This window comes from Nomascus leucogenys, chromosome 10 (genome assembly GCF_006542625.1).
Source record: "Nomascus leucogenys isolate Asia chromosome 10, Asia_NLE_v1, whole genome shotgun sequence".
Taxonomy (NCBI): domain Eukaryota; kingdom Metazoa; phylum Chordata; class Mammalia; order Primates; family Hylobatidae; genus Nomascus; species Nomascus leucogenys.
The window spans coordinates 40825496-40842134 of NC_044390.1; the positions used below are offsets into that span (position 1 = coordinate 40825496).

The 16639-nt window shown below is 54.1% G+C and overlaps 2 protein-coding genes across 4 annotated transcripts; one reads left to right on the forward strand and one right to left on the reverse strand.

The window, feature by feature from the left end:
* The first annotated feature begins 129 nt into the window (after positions 1 to 129).
* On the forward strand, positions 130 to 2100 carry LOC100596832 (cytochrome c oxidase subunit 7A1, mitochondrial). Its single transcript, XM_030820082.1, has 4 exons — positions 130 to 595; positions 1256 to 1342; positions 1464 to 1548; positions 1986 to 2100. The coding sequence occupies exons 1-4, from the start codon at positions 401 to 403 to the stop codon at positions 2036 to 2038; spliced, it is 420 nt and encodes a 139-aa protein (XP_030675942.1). The 5' UTR covers positions 130 to 400; the 3' UTR covers positions 2039 to 2100.
* A 566-nt stretch (positions 2101 to 2666) lies between these two features.
* CAPNS1 (calpain small subunit 1) lies at positions 2667 to 12362 on the reverse strand. 3 transcript variants are annotated; one of them, XM_030820079.1, is made up of 11 exons: positions 12192 to 12362; positions 11149 to 11360; positions 10029 to 10062; positions 9627 to 9716; positions 9402 to 9459; positions 9240 to 9304; positions 7153 to 7221; positions 6973 to 7051; positions 6715 to 6831; positions 3383 to 3441; positions 2667 to 3207 (listed from the first exon to the last, which is right to left on the reverse strand). In XM_030820079.1, exons 2-11 carry the CDS (start codon positions 11343 to 11345, stop codon positions 3181 to 3183), a joined length of 795 nt encoding a protein of 264 aa, XP_030675939.1. In that variant the 5' UTR covers positions 11346 to 11360; positions 12192 to 12362; the 3' UTR covers positions 2667 to 3180. The 3 variants fall into 3 exon arrangements, with proteins under 3 accessions (XP_030675939.1, XP_012355519.1, XP_030675940.1); XM_012500065.2 differs by having other exon boundaries at positions 11149 to 11357; positions 12192 to 12314; XM_030820080.1 differs by lacking the exons at positions 9240 to 9304; positions 9402 to 9459 and having other exon boundaries at positions 12192 to 12281.
* Positions 12363 to 16639: the final 4277 nt, after the last annotated feature.

Sequence of the window (16639 nt, forward strand, 5' to 3'; positions counted from 1 at the left end):
ATGTGTTTCTTAGGGTAACATAAAATACCGTTTTACTCCCAGAGACTTCAACTTGTGTTTCCTAAAAACAAGGTCATTTAATGTCTCAACAAATCTCTGAGAAAGATCCTGCCTTAGCCCTCACGTTACAGATACGGAACCAGGCTCGGAGGTGCAATCTCTGGCTGTGTAGACAGAATAGGCAGTTGGAACTCCGCCTTATGCCTTTCTTCACTCTCACATACCAGCGGGCAGGGAGAGATCCGGGGAGGAGTTGCACTTGCCCCCGGCGGAAATCTCCAAAAATCTGCAAAAATGTATTCCCTGGTACCGCTTTCGGCTCCGCTGGGACCAACCGAAATTCCGAGACCGAAATGGATGCGCGCTGCGGCCCAGGGTGAGGGTCAGGACCGCCTCCTCCATGGTGGACGAATCCGAGGAGCAGGACTCCCCCCACCCCAGCCCCAGCCCCAGCCCCGCTGCGTCCCCAGCTGTCACGCTGCGCGCAGCGGGTGGGGCCTGGGGTTCCTGGACAGGGGAGGGCCACGCGTGTCCTTGGGCGGAGAGGGGAGGTGACTTCGGTGGAAGAGGACGAGGCAGAATGCAGGCCCTGAGGGTGAGGCCCCCATGGGCTGGGCTGGGCCGGAGCCCCCCACCCAGAAAACCCCGCCCTCATACGCGACTCTTCAAGTGCCCCCGCATCTGGGGCCTTGGAACGTGAGCCCCCTTCAGGGCCTGGGACTCCCCTTTAAACAGCCTGGGTCCCCTCCCCCACAATCCACTCTTCGGAGACAACTGGGGACCCCTACCCGGGCCCAAAGCCCCGGGTTTGAACTTAACATCTCGGGAACCCTTAACACTGGGAACGTAACACCCTGGCCTCACCCGGGGCTTCTCAGGCAGCCTGGACGCTCCCGGGGACCTCCATTCCGGTCCCCACGTTCCCGGGACCTGGTTTCCTCCTTTTAATCAAGGAAACCCTCCCCCTACAAAAATCTCAGGACTTAGACCCCCCAGAACAAAGTCCTTCTGGGTCCTCTCCCTTCCAGGACTCTCTAGGCAGCCCGGTCACCTCCAGGCCAGACTCTAGGGCGAGTCCCCTCCCAACCCAGGCTGGCAGTTCGGGGGTAACAGAATCTAAGCTATTACCCTCCTCGCCTTTGGGATGCTCGCTAGGGATGGGGCTGTCCCCACGTCCAGGCCTCAGAGAGCGGGGTTCCCCTTCAGGACACCCCTAACAGGTGCCTCCAATACCCGCCCACCTCCCACCCCGCAGGTGTCCCAAGCGCTGATCCGCTCCTTCAGCTCCACCGCCCGGAACAGCTTTCAGAACCGAGTGCGCGAGAAACAGAAGCTCTTCCAGGTGGGCGGGGCGGAGGGGGGGAATCCGACGCGCCAGCCGGGAGCGCGCCGAGCGGGGGCAGGTGGGGCGCGCTCTAAGGAGCAGCCAGCACCCCTTTCTCATCAGACACCCCCACATCCAGGAGGACAATGACATCCCGTTGTACCTGAAGGGCGGCATCGTTGACAACATCCTGTACCGAGTGACAATGACGCTGTGTCTGGGCGGTGAGCGCAGGGCCCGACCCGGCCCCGAGCTGCGGGGGAGGCGGGGCTGGACCCAGGGTAGGAGGCGGCTGGTTTCTGGGCAGGACTGACCAGGATCTGGGTTGGGGGTTGGCGTTTAGGAAGGGGGTCGAGTACTGAGCTGGAGTCCGGCCTGTAGGGAGGGGAGTAACTAGGACTTGGGCTCGTGTCTCAGAACAGGGGCTGGGTTAGTGGTAGGGCTGAGGCCCAGGGAGGAGCTGGGGAGAAAGCTCCCAGCTTGGTCTAGATCAACGCCAGGGGGCTTTACAATAGAAGTCCAATCTGGGAAGGGAGCTGGAGTCCCAACTAGAGCTGGGGTCCAGGCTGGGAACCAGGGAGCCTGAAGAAGGCCTTAAAAGCCCGGGATGTCCAGGGAGGGGATTAGGTCTCATTCTGTCTCCAACGCTTCCCCTTTCTAGGCACTGTCTACAGCCTGTACTCCCTTGGCTGGGCCTCCTTCCCCAGGAATTAAGACCAAGAAGCCTCGGGGGCCTGAAGGACTTGAACAAGTGTCAATAAACGCTGGCCTCTGTGTGTGTCTGTGTGTGTGTCCACCCCTCCCCACCAAGCCCATCCTCCCGCCAGCCAGGGATCTCTGCCCTGTGGACTGCCCACTACCCCCAGTCATCAGTGACTCATGCTGGACCAGGGCTACTCCTAGGATGTTGCTACCTCTCGGCCATCTGCTGAGTACCCCAAACAGCACCCATAGGCTGCCCCTCGGGACCTGGGGACGTGAGGTGGTGTCCTCAAGTAGGAAGGAAGACACTGAGCATGGTTCATGACACAACAGAGGCAGAGGCCAAATGTGGATGGAGCAGCTGCAAGAGGGGCAAACATGGCCTTGAGGGACAGGGCCAGGAGTGGCATTGAGACCTCCCTCCAGCCCGGACTCTGGAAGCAGAAGCAGAGATCACTGGGGCTTCTGGGTCCTGTCTCAGCCTCCACAGCTCAGGATGAGAAAAAAAATGCAGATGAGAAAAAGACGAGGAGATCCGCAGATCCAGCCCTGGGGACGACTCTACTACCTCCCCTGCTTCCCAGGACCCAGAGCCCAAGCCACCCCTCCTCTCTCAGGTCAGATCAGGAGGCAGATCCCATAGAGATCAGCAACTGGGGCATCTTTATTTCCTCCTGGGCCTGGCAGGCTGGAAGCAGAATATAGACAAAGGCACTGGGGCACCTGGGTCTGGCACGGTCTGGAGCTTGGCTGCCTGGGTGGCAACTGTGAAGGGTGTGCCAGGGCGTGCAGGGACTGGAGTCATCCTCCCAGAACTGAGAGAGGGCCCTCGGGGCATGGAAGCATCACAAGTGCTAGGCTTGGCACAGGTACAGGGGAGAGGTTACGGAGTAGGTGTGTGCAGGGCCTGGTGGGAGTGGGGAGACCCTCGGACAGAGTTTGTTAGAGTGTCCTAGAGCCAGGGGGAACTACAGGCAGGGCATATTGGGCCCTGGATGTTGAGAAGCTGGGTAACAAGTACTGAGAGAACAAAAGCTTGTGGGTCAGCAGGCCCCACAAAGATGTGACTGCAGATAGGATCGGCCCTGGGAGAGACCGAGGCTCCAGGTGACTTCTACAGCGAGGCGGTGAGGGGGCGGGTCTGGGGCTCCAGTTCAGGAATACATAGTCAGCTGCAGCCACTGGGGAGAGGAGGGTGGAGAGTGAGGACAGGGAACCCCAGAGCACCAGCCCCTCTGCCCTCACCCAGGAACTGCTGGCAAAATAGGAGGGAGGGGACTGCAGCTCAGAGCTGGCATGAAGGGCTGAGGGGTGGGGTCCCCCCAGGCACTCATACCCCAAGATGGGGGTTCTTACCTCCTGGATGTTCACCTGGATTTGTCCAGTGCCATCTTTGTCAAGAGATTTGAAGGCACCTGGAGGAGGAGATGGGGAGGTTTGGGAGTAGGGAAGGAAGGAGACTGGTTTTTAGCATAACATTACACAAATATATGGGATGACAATAATAGCAGCTGGCACTTCACTGAGTATTTACTGTGTGCCCAGCATGGTGTAAAGTGCTTTCCAGGTATTAGCTCATTTAATCCAACTCTGTGAGATAAGTGTCATTTTAAAATGAGGCACAGGCTGGGCGTGGTGGCTCACACCTATAATCCCAACACTTTGGAAGGCCGAGATGGGAGGATCACTTGAGCCCAGGAGTTCAAGACCCATCTGGGCAACAGAGACCTCATCTCTGTTTTTTAAAAAAACTAAAAATTAAAAAAAGGAAAAAAAAAAAATGAGGCAGAGAAGGGAGGGGCCGTGCCCCAGGTCACATAGCAAGAAAGTGAAGAAATCAGGATTGGAATCCAAACTGTTACCCTCCTCAATAATGGCCTCTGTGTACTGATATCACCTCTGCCCAGCCCCAGCCTCCTACTGACATCTATGCTCCATCCTCTCCAGTTCCAAGCCTAACAGGCTACTAGAGGGAGGCTCTGCACACTCTACTTCCTGCCCCTAGAGTCTTACAGGTAGGTCCCCATGCCTGCCCTGAAACTTGACTCCATGTTCCCCACCCACAGGGAATCTAGACATGATAACTACACTATCTCCGCTCACCAATACCCTCAGGTGTCCACAACCACAGCGTCCTGCACTCCTGGCTGCCTTTCTTTTTTTTTTTTTTTTTTCTGAGACAGAGTCCCACTCTGTTGCCCAGGCTGGAGTGCAGTGGCACAATCTTGGCTCACTGCAACCTCTGCCTCCCAGGTTCAAATGATTCTCCTGCCTCAGCCTCCTGAGTAGCTGGGACTACAGGCATGCATCACCACGCCCGGCTAATCTTTTTGTATTTTTAGTAGAGATGGGGTTTCACTATGTTAGCCAGGCTGGTCTCAAACTCCTGACATTAGGTGATCCGCCCGCCTCGGCCTCCCAAAGTGCTGGGATTACAGGAGTGAGCCACCATGCCCAGCCCTTTTTTTTTTTTTTTTTTTTTTTTTTTGAGACAGTGTCTCTGTGGCCCAGGCTGGAGTCCAGTGGCAAGATCATAGCTCACTGCAGCCTCACCTTCCCAGGCTCCAGTGATTCTCCCACCTCAGCCTCCCGAGTAACAGACCACAGGCATGTGCCACTATGCCCAGCTATTTTTTTTTTTTTTTTGTAGAGATGGGGTCCTACTATGTTGCCCAGGCTGGTCTCAAACTCCTGCACTCAAATGATCCTCCTGACTATCAGTCTTCTTGCTGGTGGATCCAGTGGCTATTTCCTGGTCCCTCTTATGTGACTTTTGGCATCATCTCCCTTGTCTGTCCACTCCCTTCACCTCCCTGCTATCTCACATACCTGCTTCTTTTCCTCTGTTACTCTTCATGCATTGTCCTCCCTGGGCTCTCTGGAGGCCAAGAGATATTTCTTTTCTTTTTTTTTTTTTTTTGAGATGGAGTCTCGCTCTTGTCACCCAGGCTGCTGGAGGCTGGAGTGCAATGGCATGATCTCTGCTCAATGCAAACTCCACTTCCTGGGTTCAAGCTATTCTCCCTCCCTAAGCCTCCTGAGTAGATGGGATTACAGACATGCCCCCACACCCGGCTAATTTTTGTATCATTAGTAGATATGGGGTTTCGCCATTTTGGCCAGGCTGGTCTTGAACTCCTGACCTCAGGTGATACACCTGCCTCAGCCTCCCAAAGTGCTGGGATTACAGGCGTAAGCCACTGCACCTGGCCTGGAGGCCAGGGGATTTTTTTTTGTTTTTTTTTTTTTGAGACAGAGTCTCGCTCTGTCGCCCAGGCTGGAGTGCAGTGGTGCGATCTCGGCTCACTGCAAGCTCCGCCTCCTGGGTTCACGCCATTCTCCTGCCTCAGCCTCCTGAGTAGCTGGGACTACGGGCGCCCGCCACCACACCCGGCTAATTTTTTGTATTTTTAGTAGAGACGGGATTTCACTGTGTTAGCCAGGATGGTCTCCAACTCCCGACTTCGTGATCCACCCTCCTTGGCCTCCCAAAGTGCTGGGATTACAGGCATGAGCCACCGTGCCTGGCAGAGGCCAAGCGATCTTTCTAAAGCCAAACCTGACCCTGTCTCTCCCTCTGCCTAGAACCTGTCATGGCTCCCCAATGTCCCTGGTAGAGTCTGAGCACCCCCAAACTTGGCACCCACAATCCTGCATGACCTAATCATGCCCACTGCTCCTACCTTCTCTTACTTAGCTCAGATCTCAGATAGATCCAAGTTCAAATTCTGGCTTTACAACTTCCTAGCTGGGTGACTATGAGCATGAAAATTTGCCTCCTTGAACCCTAAGTTCCTCCTTCACAAAATAAGGACAGTAATCCCCACTTCCCAGCCACGTCTTCAGCATTCAGTACACTAACACTCAGAAGGCCACATGCAATGGCTCCTGCCTATAACACCAAAGCTTTGGGAGGCTGAGGTAGGAGGATTGCTGGAGCCCAGGAGTTCAGGACCAGCCTGGGCAACATAGCAAGACCCTGTCTCTACAAAAAATTTTAAAAATTAGCCAGGCATGGTGGTGCGTGCCAGTACTCCCAGGTATTCCGTAAGCTGAGGCAGGAGGACTGCTGGAGCCTAGGAGTTGAGGCTGCGAAGTCAGCCATGATCGTGCCACTGCACTCCAGCCTGGGCAACAAGAGCAGCAAGACTCTGTCTCAAAAAAAGAAAGAAAGAAAGAAATCTACCAAAAAAGCATCAGAAGCCCCATCTTTCCCTTCTAGGCCTTTGCACGGGCTGTTCCCTCAGCCTGCAACAGTATTCCCTACCTTCTCACTAAGTTCTCTCCTCATCCCTCAGGTCTCAATGTTCCCTCTCCAGTGAGCCCTCTCTGACCCCTTGGGCTGCATCAGGTTCCTCCTGGATTGGATTTGCCCTCTAGGCTTCCCCAAGCACAATCTGAGCACGCTCTGCTCACTCTTCCCCTCACCAGAGTCCTAGACCCTCGGCCTGCACTGCCCCCATCACAACCCATCACTCTGCCCTGAGCTTCCCCTCTCCCAGCCATCACCAGTCTGAACTGTCACTGTCTGGGAACTTGTGTCTCCTCCATCAGACTGTGAGCTCCATGAGGGCAGAAACTGGAACTGATTCGGTCACCACTGTGCCTCAAAGTCAGGCTTAGAGGGGCCTTGGCCCATAGAGGTCGTAGGAATCCCCACCCAGGAAGACAGCTGGGGTGTCACTCACGGAACATGGCGTCCAGCCGGACCAAGCAGCTAATGAAGTTGTCAAAATCCATGTTCCCACTTTCATCTGAGTAGCGTCGGATGATCATGTTATAGAGATGCTCATTCAGGTGGAACCCTGAGATGGATTTAGTTCTTCAGGTGTGGGGGCCACATGGCCCAACCCACTCCCATGCCCAGGAGTCAGGCCCAGACCAGCTGAGTAGAGGTTTTCTCACCCATCCAACTTCCAGCCCCAGCATATCCCTGCCAGCCATACCTGCCGCCTCAAAGGCCCCTGGGAGTTCACTACTGCAAATGGTCCCTGATCGGTCAGTGTCGAACTGTTTGTATATGGCCTGTGGGGACAGAGAGATTGGGTCCAAGTGAGCATTGTGGGGCATGGTGTCTCCATGGCTTGGGGGTCTGGGTGCCAGGGATTTCAGAGGTTGCTACACACCTGCCACCTTTTGATGTTGTTCCACAAGTACTTGAATTCCTCAAAGCCCAGCTTGCCTGTGGTGTCGCTCTGGTGGGAGGGTGTTAAGAAGAGTGACAGCTACACCCAGATGCACGCATCACATGCATTGTGGACACGATGGTGATACAGCAAGCAGGGCAGCCAGGGCTGAAACTCCAGTTCCTGCTTGGTCCTAGTCATATCACCTGGTGTGCGGTTTTATTTTTCATTTTATCCATACATATTGTCACTTGTATTTCTAAATAAGAATTCTCTTTAAACATAACCATGAGGAATTATATTCAACTACTCTAAAGTACAAATTCCTTGCCTGACGAGTTGTTAATTGCTCATTCAGAAAATTCTTAATAGGCTGGGCATGGTGGCTCCCGCCTGTAATCCAGCACTTTGGGAGGCCGAAGCAGGAGGTTCACTTGAGGTCAGGAGTTCGAGACCAGCCTGGCCAACACGATGAAATCCCATCTCTACTAAAAATACAAAAATTGGCCAGGCGTAGTGGCGCACACCTGTAATCCCAGCTATTCGGGAGGCTGAGGGAGGAGAATTGTTTGAACCTAGGAGGCAGAGTTTGCAGTGAGCCAAGATGGCACCACTATACTTCAGCCTGGGAAACAAAGCAAGACTGTCTCAAAATAAAAAAAAAAAAAGAAAGAAAGAAAAGAAAATTCTTGACAGTAACTCAATTTCATAAATGTTAGGACGTGAAAAACAAGTATGTGGCCAGGCATGGTGGTTCATGCCTGTAATCCCAGCACTTTGGGAAGCCAAGGCAGGTGGATCGCTTGAACTCAGGAACATCACTTTCTCACTAAATCCTTGGGACACCAATTCTACCAGGACTATTTCCAGAGAAGAAAACATTCAAAGCTGAAAACTCTACCCAAGATCATAGTTAAGAGCTAACGTGTACTGACCACATACTATGCACTATATACTGTGCTAAATCTTTTGCATGTAGTTCCAATTCAGTATCACCATTATCACTCACCCATTTTACAGATACAGAAATTGAGGCACAGAGAGGTTCAATAACCTCGTTAAGAGGTAGAGTTGGGATTGCTTCACTCTATGCAATATGTCTATGATTACATGACATGTATATATGTGTGTGTCTGTTTGCCCTATGTGTTAAATGTGCATGAGGCCAGGCGCAGTATCTCAAGCCTGTAATCCCAACACTTTGGGAGGCCAAGGCGGGAGGATTGCTTGAGGTCAGGAGTTTGAGACTTGCCAGGTCAATATAGTGAAAGCTTTTCTCTATAAAATAGTTTTTAAAACAAAAATAAATAAAAATATGCATGTATCCAAGATCAGCTAATGGTTGGCCCATGTACAGATACACGTGTGTTCCTGTGTGCACTGCCTCATACATGTTCACGTATGTGGGTGTGCTTTTAGGTGTATGTGTGTGTATATGTGCATGTGGCTGTTATAAACGTGGGTTCTCAAGCCCAAAAGACCTGAGTCCACAGGCTGGAGTGCAATGACGAAACCTCTGCTCACTGCAACCTCCGCCTCCCAGGTTCAAGCGATTCTGCTGCTTGAGTAGCTGGGACTCCTGAGTAGCTGGGACGCCCGAGTAGCTGGGACTACAGGTGCGCACCACCACGCCCGGCTAATTTTTGTATTTTTAATAGAGATGGGGTTTCACCGTGTTGGCCAGGCTGGTCTCAAACTCCTGACCTCAGGTGATCTGCCCACCTCGGCCTCCCAAAGTGTTGGGATTACAGGCATGAGCCACCACGCCTGACCTTTATCTATAACTTGAGACAAATGACTGCTTTTTCCAGGAAACTGAGCCTCAGTTTCCTCATCTGTAAAATGGAATATAATAATTGTGCCTGTCCAACAGGGTGGTTGTGACGGTTCGGTCACTTTATATAATTAAAGTGCCAGCTGTGACAGCTGGCATTGTTATGATTTACTGCCACATGTCTGTAGGTGAGTGTGTTCTGATGAATGCATTTCCACATCTGTGGGTATGAAAGCTACACGTTGGCTTCCCAAACATACTCTCAAAAAACTCCCTGTGCACCCAGGGCCTCTCCCACTGCCCCCAAGGATACATCCATCACGGCCACCATGCTGCGACACGTGTCAATGCCAAAACCATCAGTCTTCAGATCAGGGTCTGTGGGCAACAGGTTGAAAGTCAGAGGCCAGAGGTCAAATCCATTCTGGCCCTTCTGCTGCTAAACCTACCCTATTCCTGGACCCCGGTCACTTACGTCGTGTCACAACCTTATTGAGAATGTTCATGAGTTCTGTGGCGCTGACCTCCATGTCCTGCAGGCGGAAGTTAGGGGCAGGTCAGGGATGACTGAAAGGGGTCTGAGAATGTCATGGAGAATGGGAACACTGGGATTGTCACAGTCAAGGGTGTGTGTGCAAGGGCAGCCACAAGGGAAGGGATGGAAGGGTTAGGACGGGGCCAGGGACCCCAGGTTACTTACATCTCCAGCCAGCTGGGCAAAAAGTCTCCGGAACTGCCGGACCTCCTCACTCTCGTTGGCCTCAATGTTGGAGTAATGTGTGCGTGGGGGCTGCAAAGGGAGGAGAGCTCAGAGCAGGGGGAGGGGAACCCTGCCAGGACGGCTCCCCACACCCAGGGACCCTGGATGGGGAAGTCAGAGTGGGCTGGGCAGCTTGATGAGAAAAAGAATGAGGGGTGGCAGTGAATGGGGTGCGCGTATGTGGGGCTAACACCCATGGCGAAGCTGCGGACATGGCATGAGAGGAACCGGCAAAGAATTTCACAAGAAGGCGAGGAAGGTGGGGCTTCTCTACAGGAACAGGGATGGGACCTCGAAGAGGCCTTGGCAGGAGAAGGGGGTCTGGTTGCAGAGGGGGCTTACCGGGGGCTCTGGGTTGTACTGCGCAGCCGCCTCGCTGCGAAGAGATAAGGGGGAGGGGTTAGTGCCGGGGGCGGGGCCTCCAACGGGCAGCACTACAGAACCATCAGCCCCAACGCTCCAGACCTCAGCCGCTATCTTCCTTACTTGGTTGCTGTGCCCTTCATCTGTTCTTGTCCTCAACTGTCCCAATCCACACTGCCCTGGTCGTGCCCCTCTTCTCCCTTCCTCAGGCCAACCCCACCCTCGAGGAAACCCAGAGACCCGTCCCCTGGGAGGCTCCCCTCCTGCCAGGCACACCTACCTAGTGGCAGATTCCAGTTATCTTGGCCACCCTCAACCTAAAAATCCCACGCGAATCAAAAGACCCCACCCCTTGGAGGGCTCACTTCATAGAGGCTCTGCCCCAGCTTTCCAAGGCCTTATCCTCCTTAGGTGCCATCTGCCCAAGACCCTACTCCTTGGCCCCCTTCCTAAATGCCCGCCTTCCCAACATCCTACCCCAGCCATTGGTCCCCGCCCCTTCAAGGGATCACTGCTAAGTGGCCATGGCTAATTAAGCCAACCTGCCCTACCCCTACTGGGGCATTTTTCTCCATTAATCCAGCCAGTTCCCAGCAAGCCCAGCCCATTCTGGGCCATTTCCCCTATCCCATTAGGTCTTGCTTTCTCCTGGTCTCACCTCCTCATTAACCCACCTAAAACCTCTGACCACACTCGTAAGTCAAGCCCCGTCCGTAAAATGTCACTCAGACGCATTGGCTCCGCCCCTTTAACGTTCATCTCCAGGTTAGCCAATGCAGGCTGGGCCCAGACCCATAAGCTCCACCCCCCAAAACTCTACATCCGTCCCCTCAGGACCACATTGTCCTGGTCCCACACAATCAGACTACGCCCATGTCAAGTCCCGCCCCCAAGGACTGATATCTGCCTCACTGGGGCCCACCCCCTTATAGCAGGACTCTCAAACCAGGCTTCCCCGGCCTAATTCAGGTACCCAGGTTAGCCTCCAGGTTAATCCTATTCTATTATTGTTAGACCACTCCCCTCCCAGACCACGCCTCTCTGAGGCTCCTCCCATTACCATTCCCAGGCCCCGCCCCTCCGATAGTCCCCGCCTTACCTGATGGCGCTGATGACTCCGCCTAGGATGCGCATGGCAGTTCCACCGCCTCCGGCTCCACCACCACCGCCGCCGCCGCCGCCGCCGCCCCCGGCCCCGCTGATCAGGCCTCCGAGTACATTCCCCAGGCCCCCACCCAGGCCCCCGCCTCCCCCGCCGCCGCCGCCGCCCTTCAAGAACGAGTTAACCAGGAACATGGCTGCGACTCACTGCTGGGGGGAAAAAAGGGGACCAGTGGGTGCTTCGTCCCTGAGCCCACACTCTCCCCTCAAACACGCATTTCCGGCAGCTGGACGTGGAGGAGGCCTCCGGGTGGGGGTCTGAGTTTGCGAGGGCAGGTTGTCCTCGGATGGGTGGGGCAGGTACAGGGATCAGGTTTGCAACCTCCTCTGGTCTAAAAGGCACCCGTGGGGCTTGAGGGAGCCTGGACTGGGTGCACGCGTTAAGGGGAGGGTGCAGGTCTGGTGGGGGTTCTCTTGGTGGGGACCCCAAGTTGGCGTAAGGTGTGCCCGACGTGTCTGGGCGCTAGAATGTGAGATCCAGAGCCCAGCCTGAACGTAGAGGTCCTTGGCGGGTCATGCGCGCGGAGCAAACATCCACGGCCTAAAGGGCCCCAGGGCGGGGTTTAAGAAATCCCAAATGTGGGCTTGAGAATTTAGGTATTCCCAGCGGCAGGATTCCAGTGTCACCTCTGGCTCTGTGGGCTCGGGGTCTAAGATCGTGGCTGTGAGCCCTGGGTTCCCCGACAATGGGGTTCCCCGCTGGAACTGGGGGCACAGATCTACGATCGCGGTTCAGGACACCCCAAGCAAGAATTCACAGGGTATCTCTGAAACCTATGGGCCTGTATTTTGGATCATGAGACAGAGGGTGGAGAAGGGTCCCCGGGACGGCATAAAAGGAGATCGAACAGGTCTGAGGGTTCGAATCTGAGACCATGGATCTGGGGGCTCCTGAGGCCAAGACTTCACGGTTTCGCCGGGTCTGGGGGCCGCCAAAGTCGGAGTTGCGGAGTGCGGAGGGGGTACGGGCCGGGCGCTTACCACCGCACACGTCCAGAGGTCTGGGAGTCCGTTCCGCTGCCGCTCCCGGGCCTCCCGCAGCGTCCGGCTCCGGAGGGCGGGGCCGGTGACTCAGGCCGCAACTCTCGGGTCGGACCCTGCACCGCGGTCCTGCTGTCGCCCGCGCGGTCCTAGAGCCGAAGCGGACATTGCTCATGCGCACCCACACAGCCCCGCTGGCCGGATCCAGGTCTGGGCCCCGCCCTACGCGTTTCCAGCGCCGGAGGTCTTAACCCCGCCCTGACTCGGTAGGCGGGGGTGTTCCCGACACCCCTCAGGTCTGGGTGGAGGCACCCGCGGAGGAGAACTTGGAGGGAACCCACCCCCGAGTGTCGTAGTGTGAATTTTCACCCTAGGGCCTGCCAATATCCTTCCAGGGTGGCGGTTTTCGGTCCGCTCACTAAGGGACTCCGCACGGGCCCTCTCCAGGTGTTGTCGCGACAAGCACCTCCTGGAGGCCTGGAGTATGGTTTGACTCACACGCTGGGGGACAATCGCCCTTGTCTGTGGCGAGTACTGAGGCTGGACTGCCTTTCCCAGTGCCTGCAGCAGCCCGGATGGCAGTCAAACCGCAGGCAGCGCCTGCGCCGCCTCCCAGGCGAACCTTACCACGCCCCCGCCCCAGTCAGGGGCCACCAGAATCATTCCTTCCTGGACTGGCCCAAAGGGTGTCCTCAGTATGCTAGCCTCTAAAGAAGGCCCCAGACACAGGAAGATTCCTTTGGCCACGGCCTGGTTTCTTTATTTACTTAAAAAATATTTTTGTTTTTACGTAATAGAGACGGAGGTTTCGCTATGTTGCCCAGGCTGCTCTTCAACTCCGGGCCTCAAGCCGTCCTCCTGCTTCGGCCTCCCAAAGTACTGGGAGGTACTGGGATTACAGGTATGGGCTACTGGCCTTTTTTTGATTTAATTTAATTTTTAACAATAATATTTTTACGTAGCCTGGTTTCTTTTTTTTTCTTTTTTTCTGAGACAGCAATCTTGCTCTGTTGCCCAGGCTGGAGTGCAGTGGCGCCATCTCAGCTCACTGCAGTCTCCGCCTCCCAGGTTCAAGCGATTCTCCTGCCTCAGCCGCCCGAGTAGCTGGGATTACAGGCATGTACCACCACGCCCCGCTAATTTTTGTATTTTTAGTAGAGACGGGGTTTTGCCCTGTTGGCCAGGCTCGTCTCAAACTCCTGGTCTTAGGTGATCCACCCGCCTCGGCCTGCCAAAGTGCTGAGATTACAGGCGTGAGCCACGGGTGTCCAGTACTTTTTCAGGACTCATCAGGGGGAGCTAAATCTGGCCCTCAGGCAGCCTGGCTGGCTCTTATCCCCTACCCTGGAGGCTGGCTAGGCTTGAGTTGAATCCTGGCTGTGCCCTGTAATAACTGCACAACCCCAAAAGAGTGACTTGATGTTCCTGAGCAGCGATTTTCTCATCTGTAAAATGGGAACATGGGTTGCTCCATACCACTAGGCCCCCTATCAAAATTAAATGATATCTGCAGCAATACTGATTATTAAAAAAAACTTAAGTGGTGGCTGGGTGCGGTGGTTCATGCCTGTATTCCTTGCACTTTGGGAGGCTGAGGCAGAAGGATCTCTTGAGCCCAGGAGTTCGACTCCAGCCTGGGCAATGGAGTGAGACCTTGTGTCTACAAATAATACAGAAATTAGCGGGGCGTGGTGGCATGCACCTAGTCCCAGCTACTCTGGAGACTGAGGTCGGGGGATCACCAGAGCCCAGGAGGTGGAGGTTGCAGTGAGCCGAGATCATGCCACTGCACTACAATCTGGGTGAACAGAGCGAGACTCTGTCTCAAATAAATAAATAGCCGGCCACAGTGGCTCACGCCTGTAACCCCGGGACTTTGGGATGCCGAGGTGGGCAGATCACCTGAGGTCGGGAGTTCGAGACCAGTCTTACTAACATGGACAAACCTGTCCGTACTAAAAAATACAAAATTAGCCAGGCATGGTGGTGCATACCTGTAATCCCAGCTTCTCAGGAGACCAAGACAGGAGAATCACTGGAACCCAGGAGGCAGAGGTTTCAGTGAGCCAAGATTGCGCCATTGCACTCCAGCCTGGGCAACGAGTGAAACTCCGTCTCCAAAAAATAAATAAATAAATAAATAAATAAATAAATAGAGATAAATGCTTTGTAAATGCCCCCTATTAGCTCTATGTCTGTGCCCATGCTGTTCCCTCAGCCTGGAGGCCACCTGTATTCCTCAGCTGGTAGACTCTTAATCTTCCTTAAATAATACAAAAACAGGCCAGGCATGGTGGCTCACGCCTGTAATCCCAGCACTTTGGGAGGCCGAGGCGGGCAGATCACCTGAGGTCAGGAGTTTGGGACCACCCTGACTAACATGGCGAAACCCCGTTTCTACTAAAAATACAAAAAATTAGCCAGGCGTGGTGGCGTGTGCCTGTAATCCCAGCTACTCGGGAGGCTGAGGCAGGAGAATTGCTTGAACTCGAGAGGCAGAGGTTGCAGTGAGTCGAGATCGTGCCATTGCACTCTAGCTTGGGCAACAAGAGCAAAACTGTCTCAAAAAAAAAAAAGATACAAAACCCAGTAACCGTCAACCACTCCTCCAAGTGCTTGACATCCATCAGTTCCCTTGTTCTCCTAACAGCCCTGTGACATAGATGCTATTTATTATCCCCATTTTACAGATAAGTAAACCGACTCTGAGGTTAAACCCAGGCAGCCACTCTCCCTAGCCTGTATCCTTAACCACTACCCTTATGCGTTAATAATATAATTAATATAATAGCTCAAATAACAAGATCACAACAGACAAAACTAGTTGTGGCTGATGTTTCCTGAGGCCTTGCTGGGGCCAGGCCAAGGTAACTGCTACACAAGCCTTCTCTGCAGGGCAGGAGAGAGAATGGAGATTCTGAAAGGCAGGGTCACGGAGGGTGGCAGAACCAGATCTGAACCCGGGCTTGGCTGATGACAGATCTTTTAGTGATGACTAATCCAGATTCCCTTCTCACCACACCCTTCCCTGCCAGACTGACTGCTCTAGCTCTCTGCCCTCTCCTGAGGCTCACTTGCTGCCAGCCCTCATGCCCTTGGCCAGGAACTCTCCTGCCACCTGTTTTTTTCTGGCCTGGTTGTGTAGCTACTGAGGCTGCAGGTGTCATCTCAGGAGTCATCTCTTCCAGAAAGCCCTCCCTGTCTCCACCCAACCTGAGACTAGGTGAGGCTTCCAGTTATATGCTTTCAAAATGACTTGTACTTTCTCATGGCATTCACTGCCAATTGTAACCATATTGTCATCTAGTTCTGGCCCCCAACCCCTTATTCCCAGCCAGCCCCAGGTGTTAGGTCTCTGTCCTCCTCTCTGTACTGCTCATGCCATGGGGTGCCTCCCCTACATGCACAGCTTAAATCCCATCTCTAGGCTATCAACGCCCAGTTTTTGTTTTGTTTTGTTTTCGAGACGGAGTCTCTCTCTGTTGCCCAGGCTGGAGTGCAGTGGCGCGATCTCGGCTCACTGCACGCTCCGCCTCCCGGGTTCACGCCATTCTCCTGCCTCAGCCTCCAGAGTAGCTGGGACTACAGGCACCCACCACCATGCTGGCTAATTTTTTGTATTTTTAGTAGAGATGGGGCTCACCGTGTTAACCAGGATGTTCTCAATCTCCTGACCTTGTGATCCGCCCGCCTTGGCCTCCCAAAGTGCTGGGATTACAGGCATGAGCCACCGCACCCAGACAATGCCCAGTTTTTTGTGTTGTTCTTAGAGACAGGGGTTCTGTCACCCAGACTGGAATGCAGTGATGTGATGTAGCTCACTGCAGCCTGTAACTCCCGACCTCAAGGAATCCTCCTCCTGCCTCAACCTCCTGAACAGCTACTGCTACAGGCGCAAGCTACCATGCCTGGCAAACATCCAAATTTCCCTTATCTTTTTTCTTTTTTAATTATTTGTAGAGATGAGGTCTTACTGTGTTGCCCAGGCTGGTCTTGAACTCTGAGCTCAAGTGATCCTCCCACCTCAGCCTCCCAAAGTGCTAGGATTACAGGCGTCAGCCACCGCACCTGGCCCTAACCCTAACCCCCAAATTTCTATCTCCAGCCCAGACACCTCCTGCGAACTCCAGGCTCCCACATCCTGCATCATATTCACCATTTCCATGGGAAAGGATGGAAGATCTCAGAAGATTTTTTTCCTTTTTTTTTTTGTTTTTTTTTTTGAGACGGAGTCTTGCTCTGTCACCAGGCTGGAGTGCAGTGGCGCGATCTCGGCTCACTGCATCCTCCACCTCCAAGGTTCAGCCTCCCGAGTAGCTGGGACTACAGGCATGCGCAACCATGCCCAGCTAATTTTTGTATTTTTTAGTAGAGACGGGGTTTCACCATGTTGGCCAGGATGGTCCCGATCCCTTGACCTCGTGATCCACCCGCCTCGGCCTCCCAAA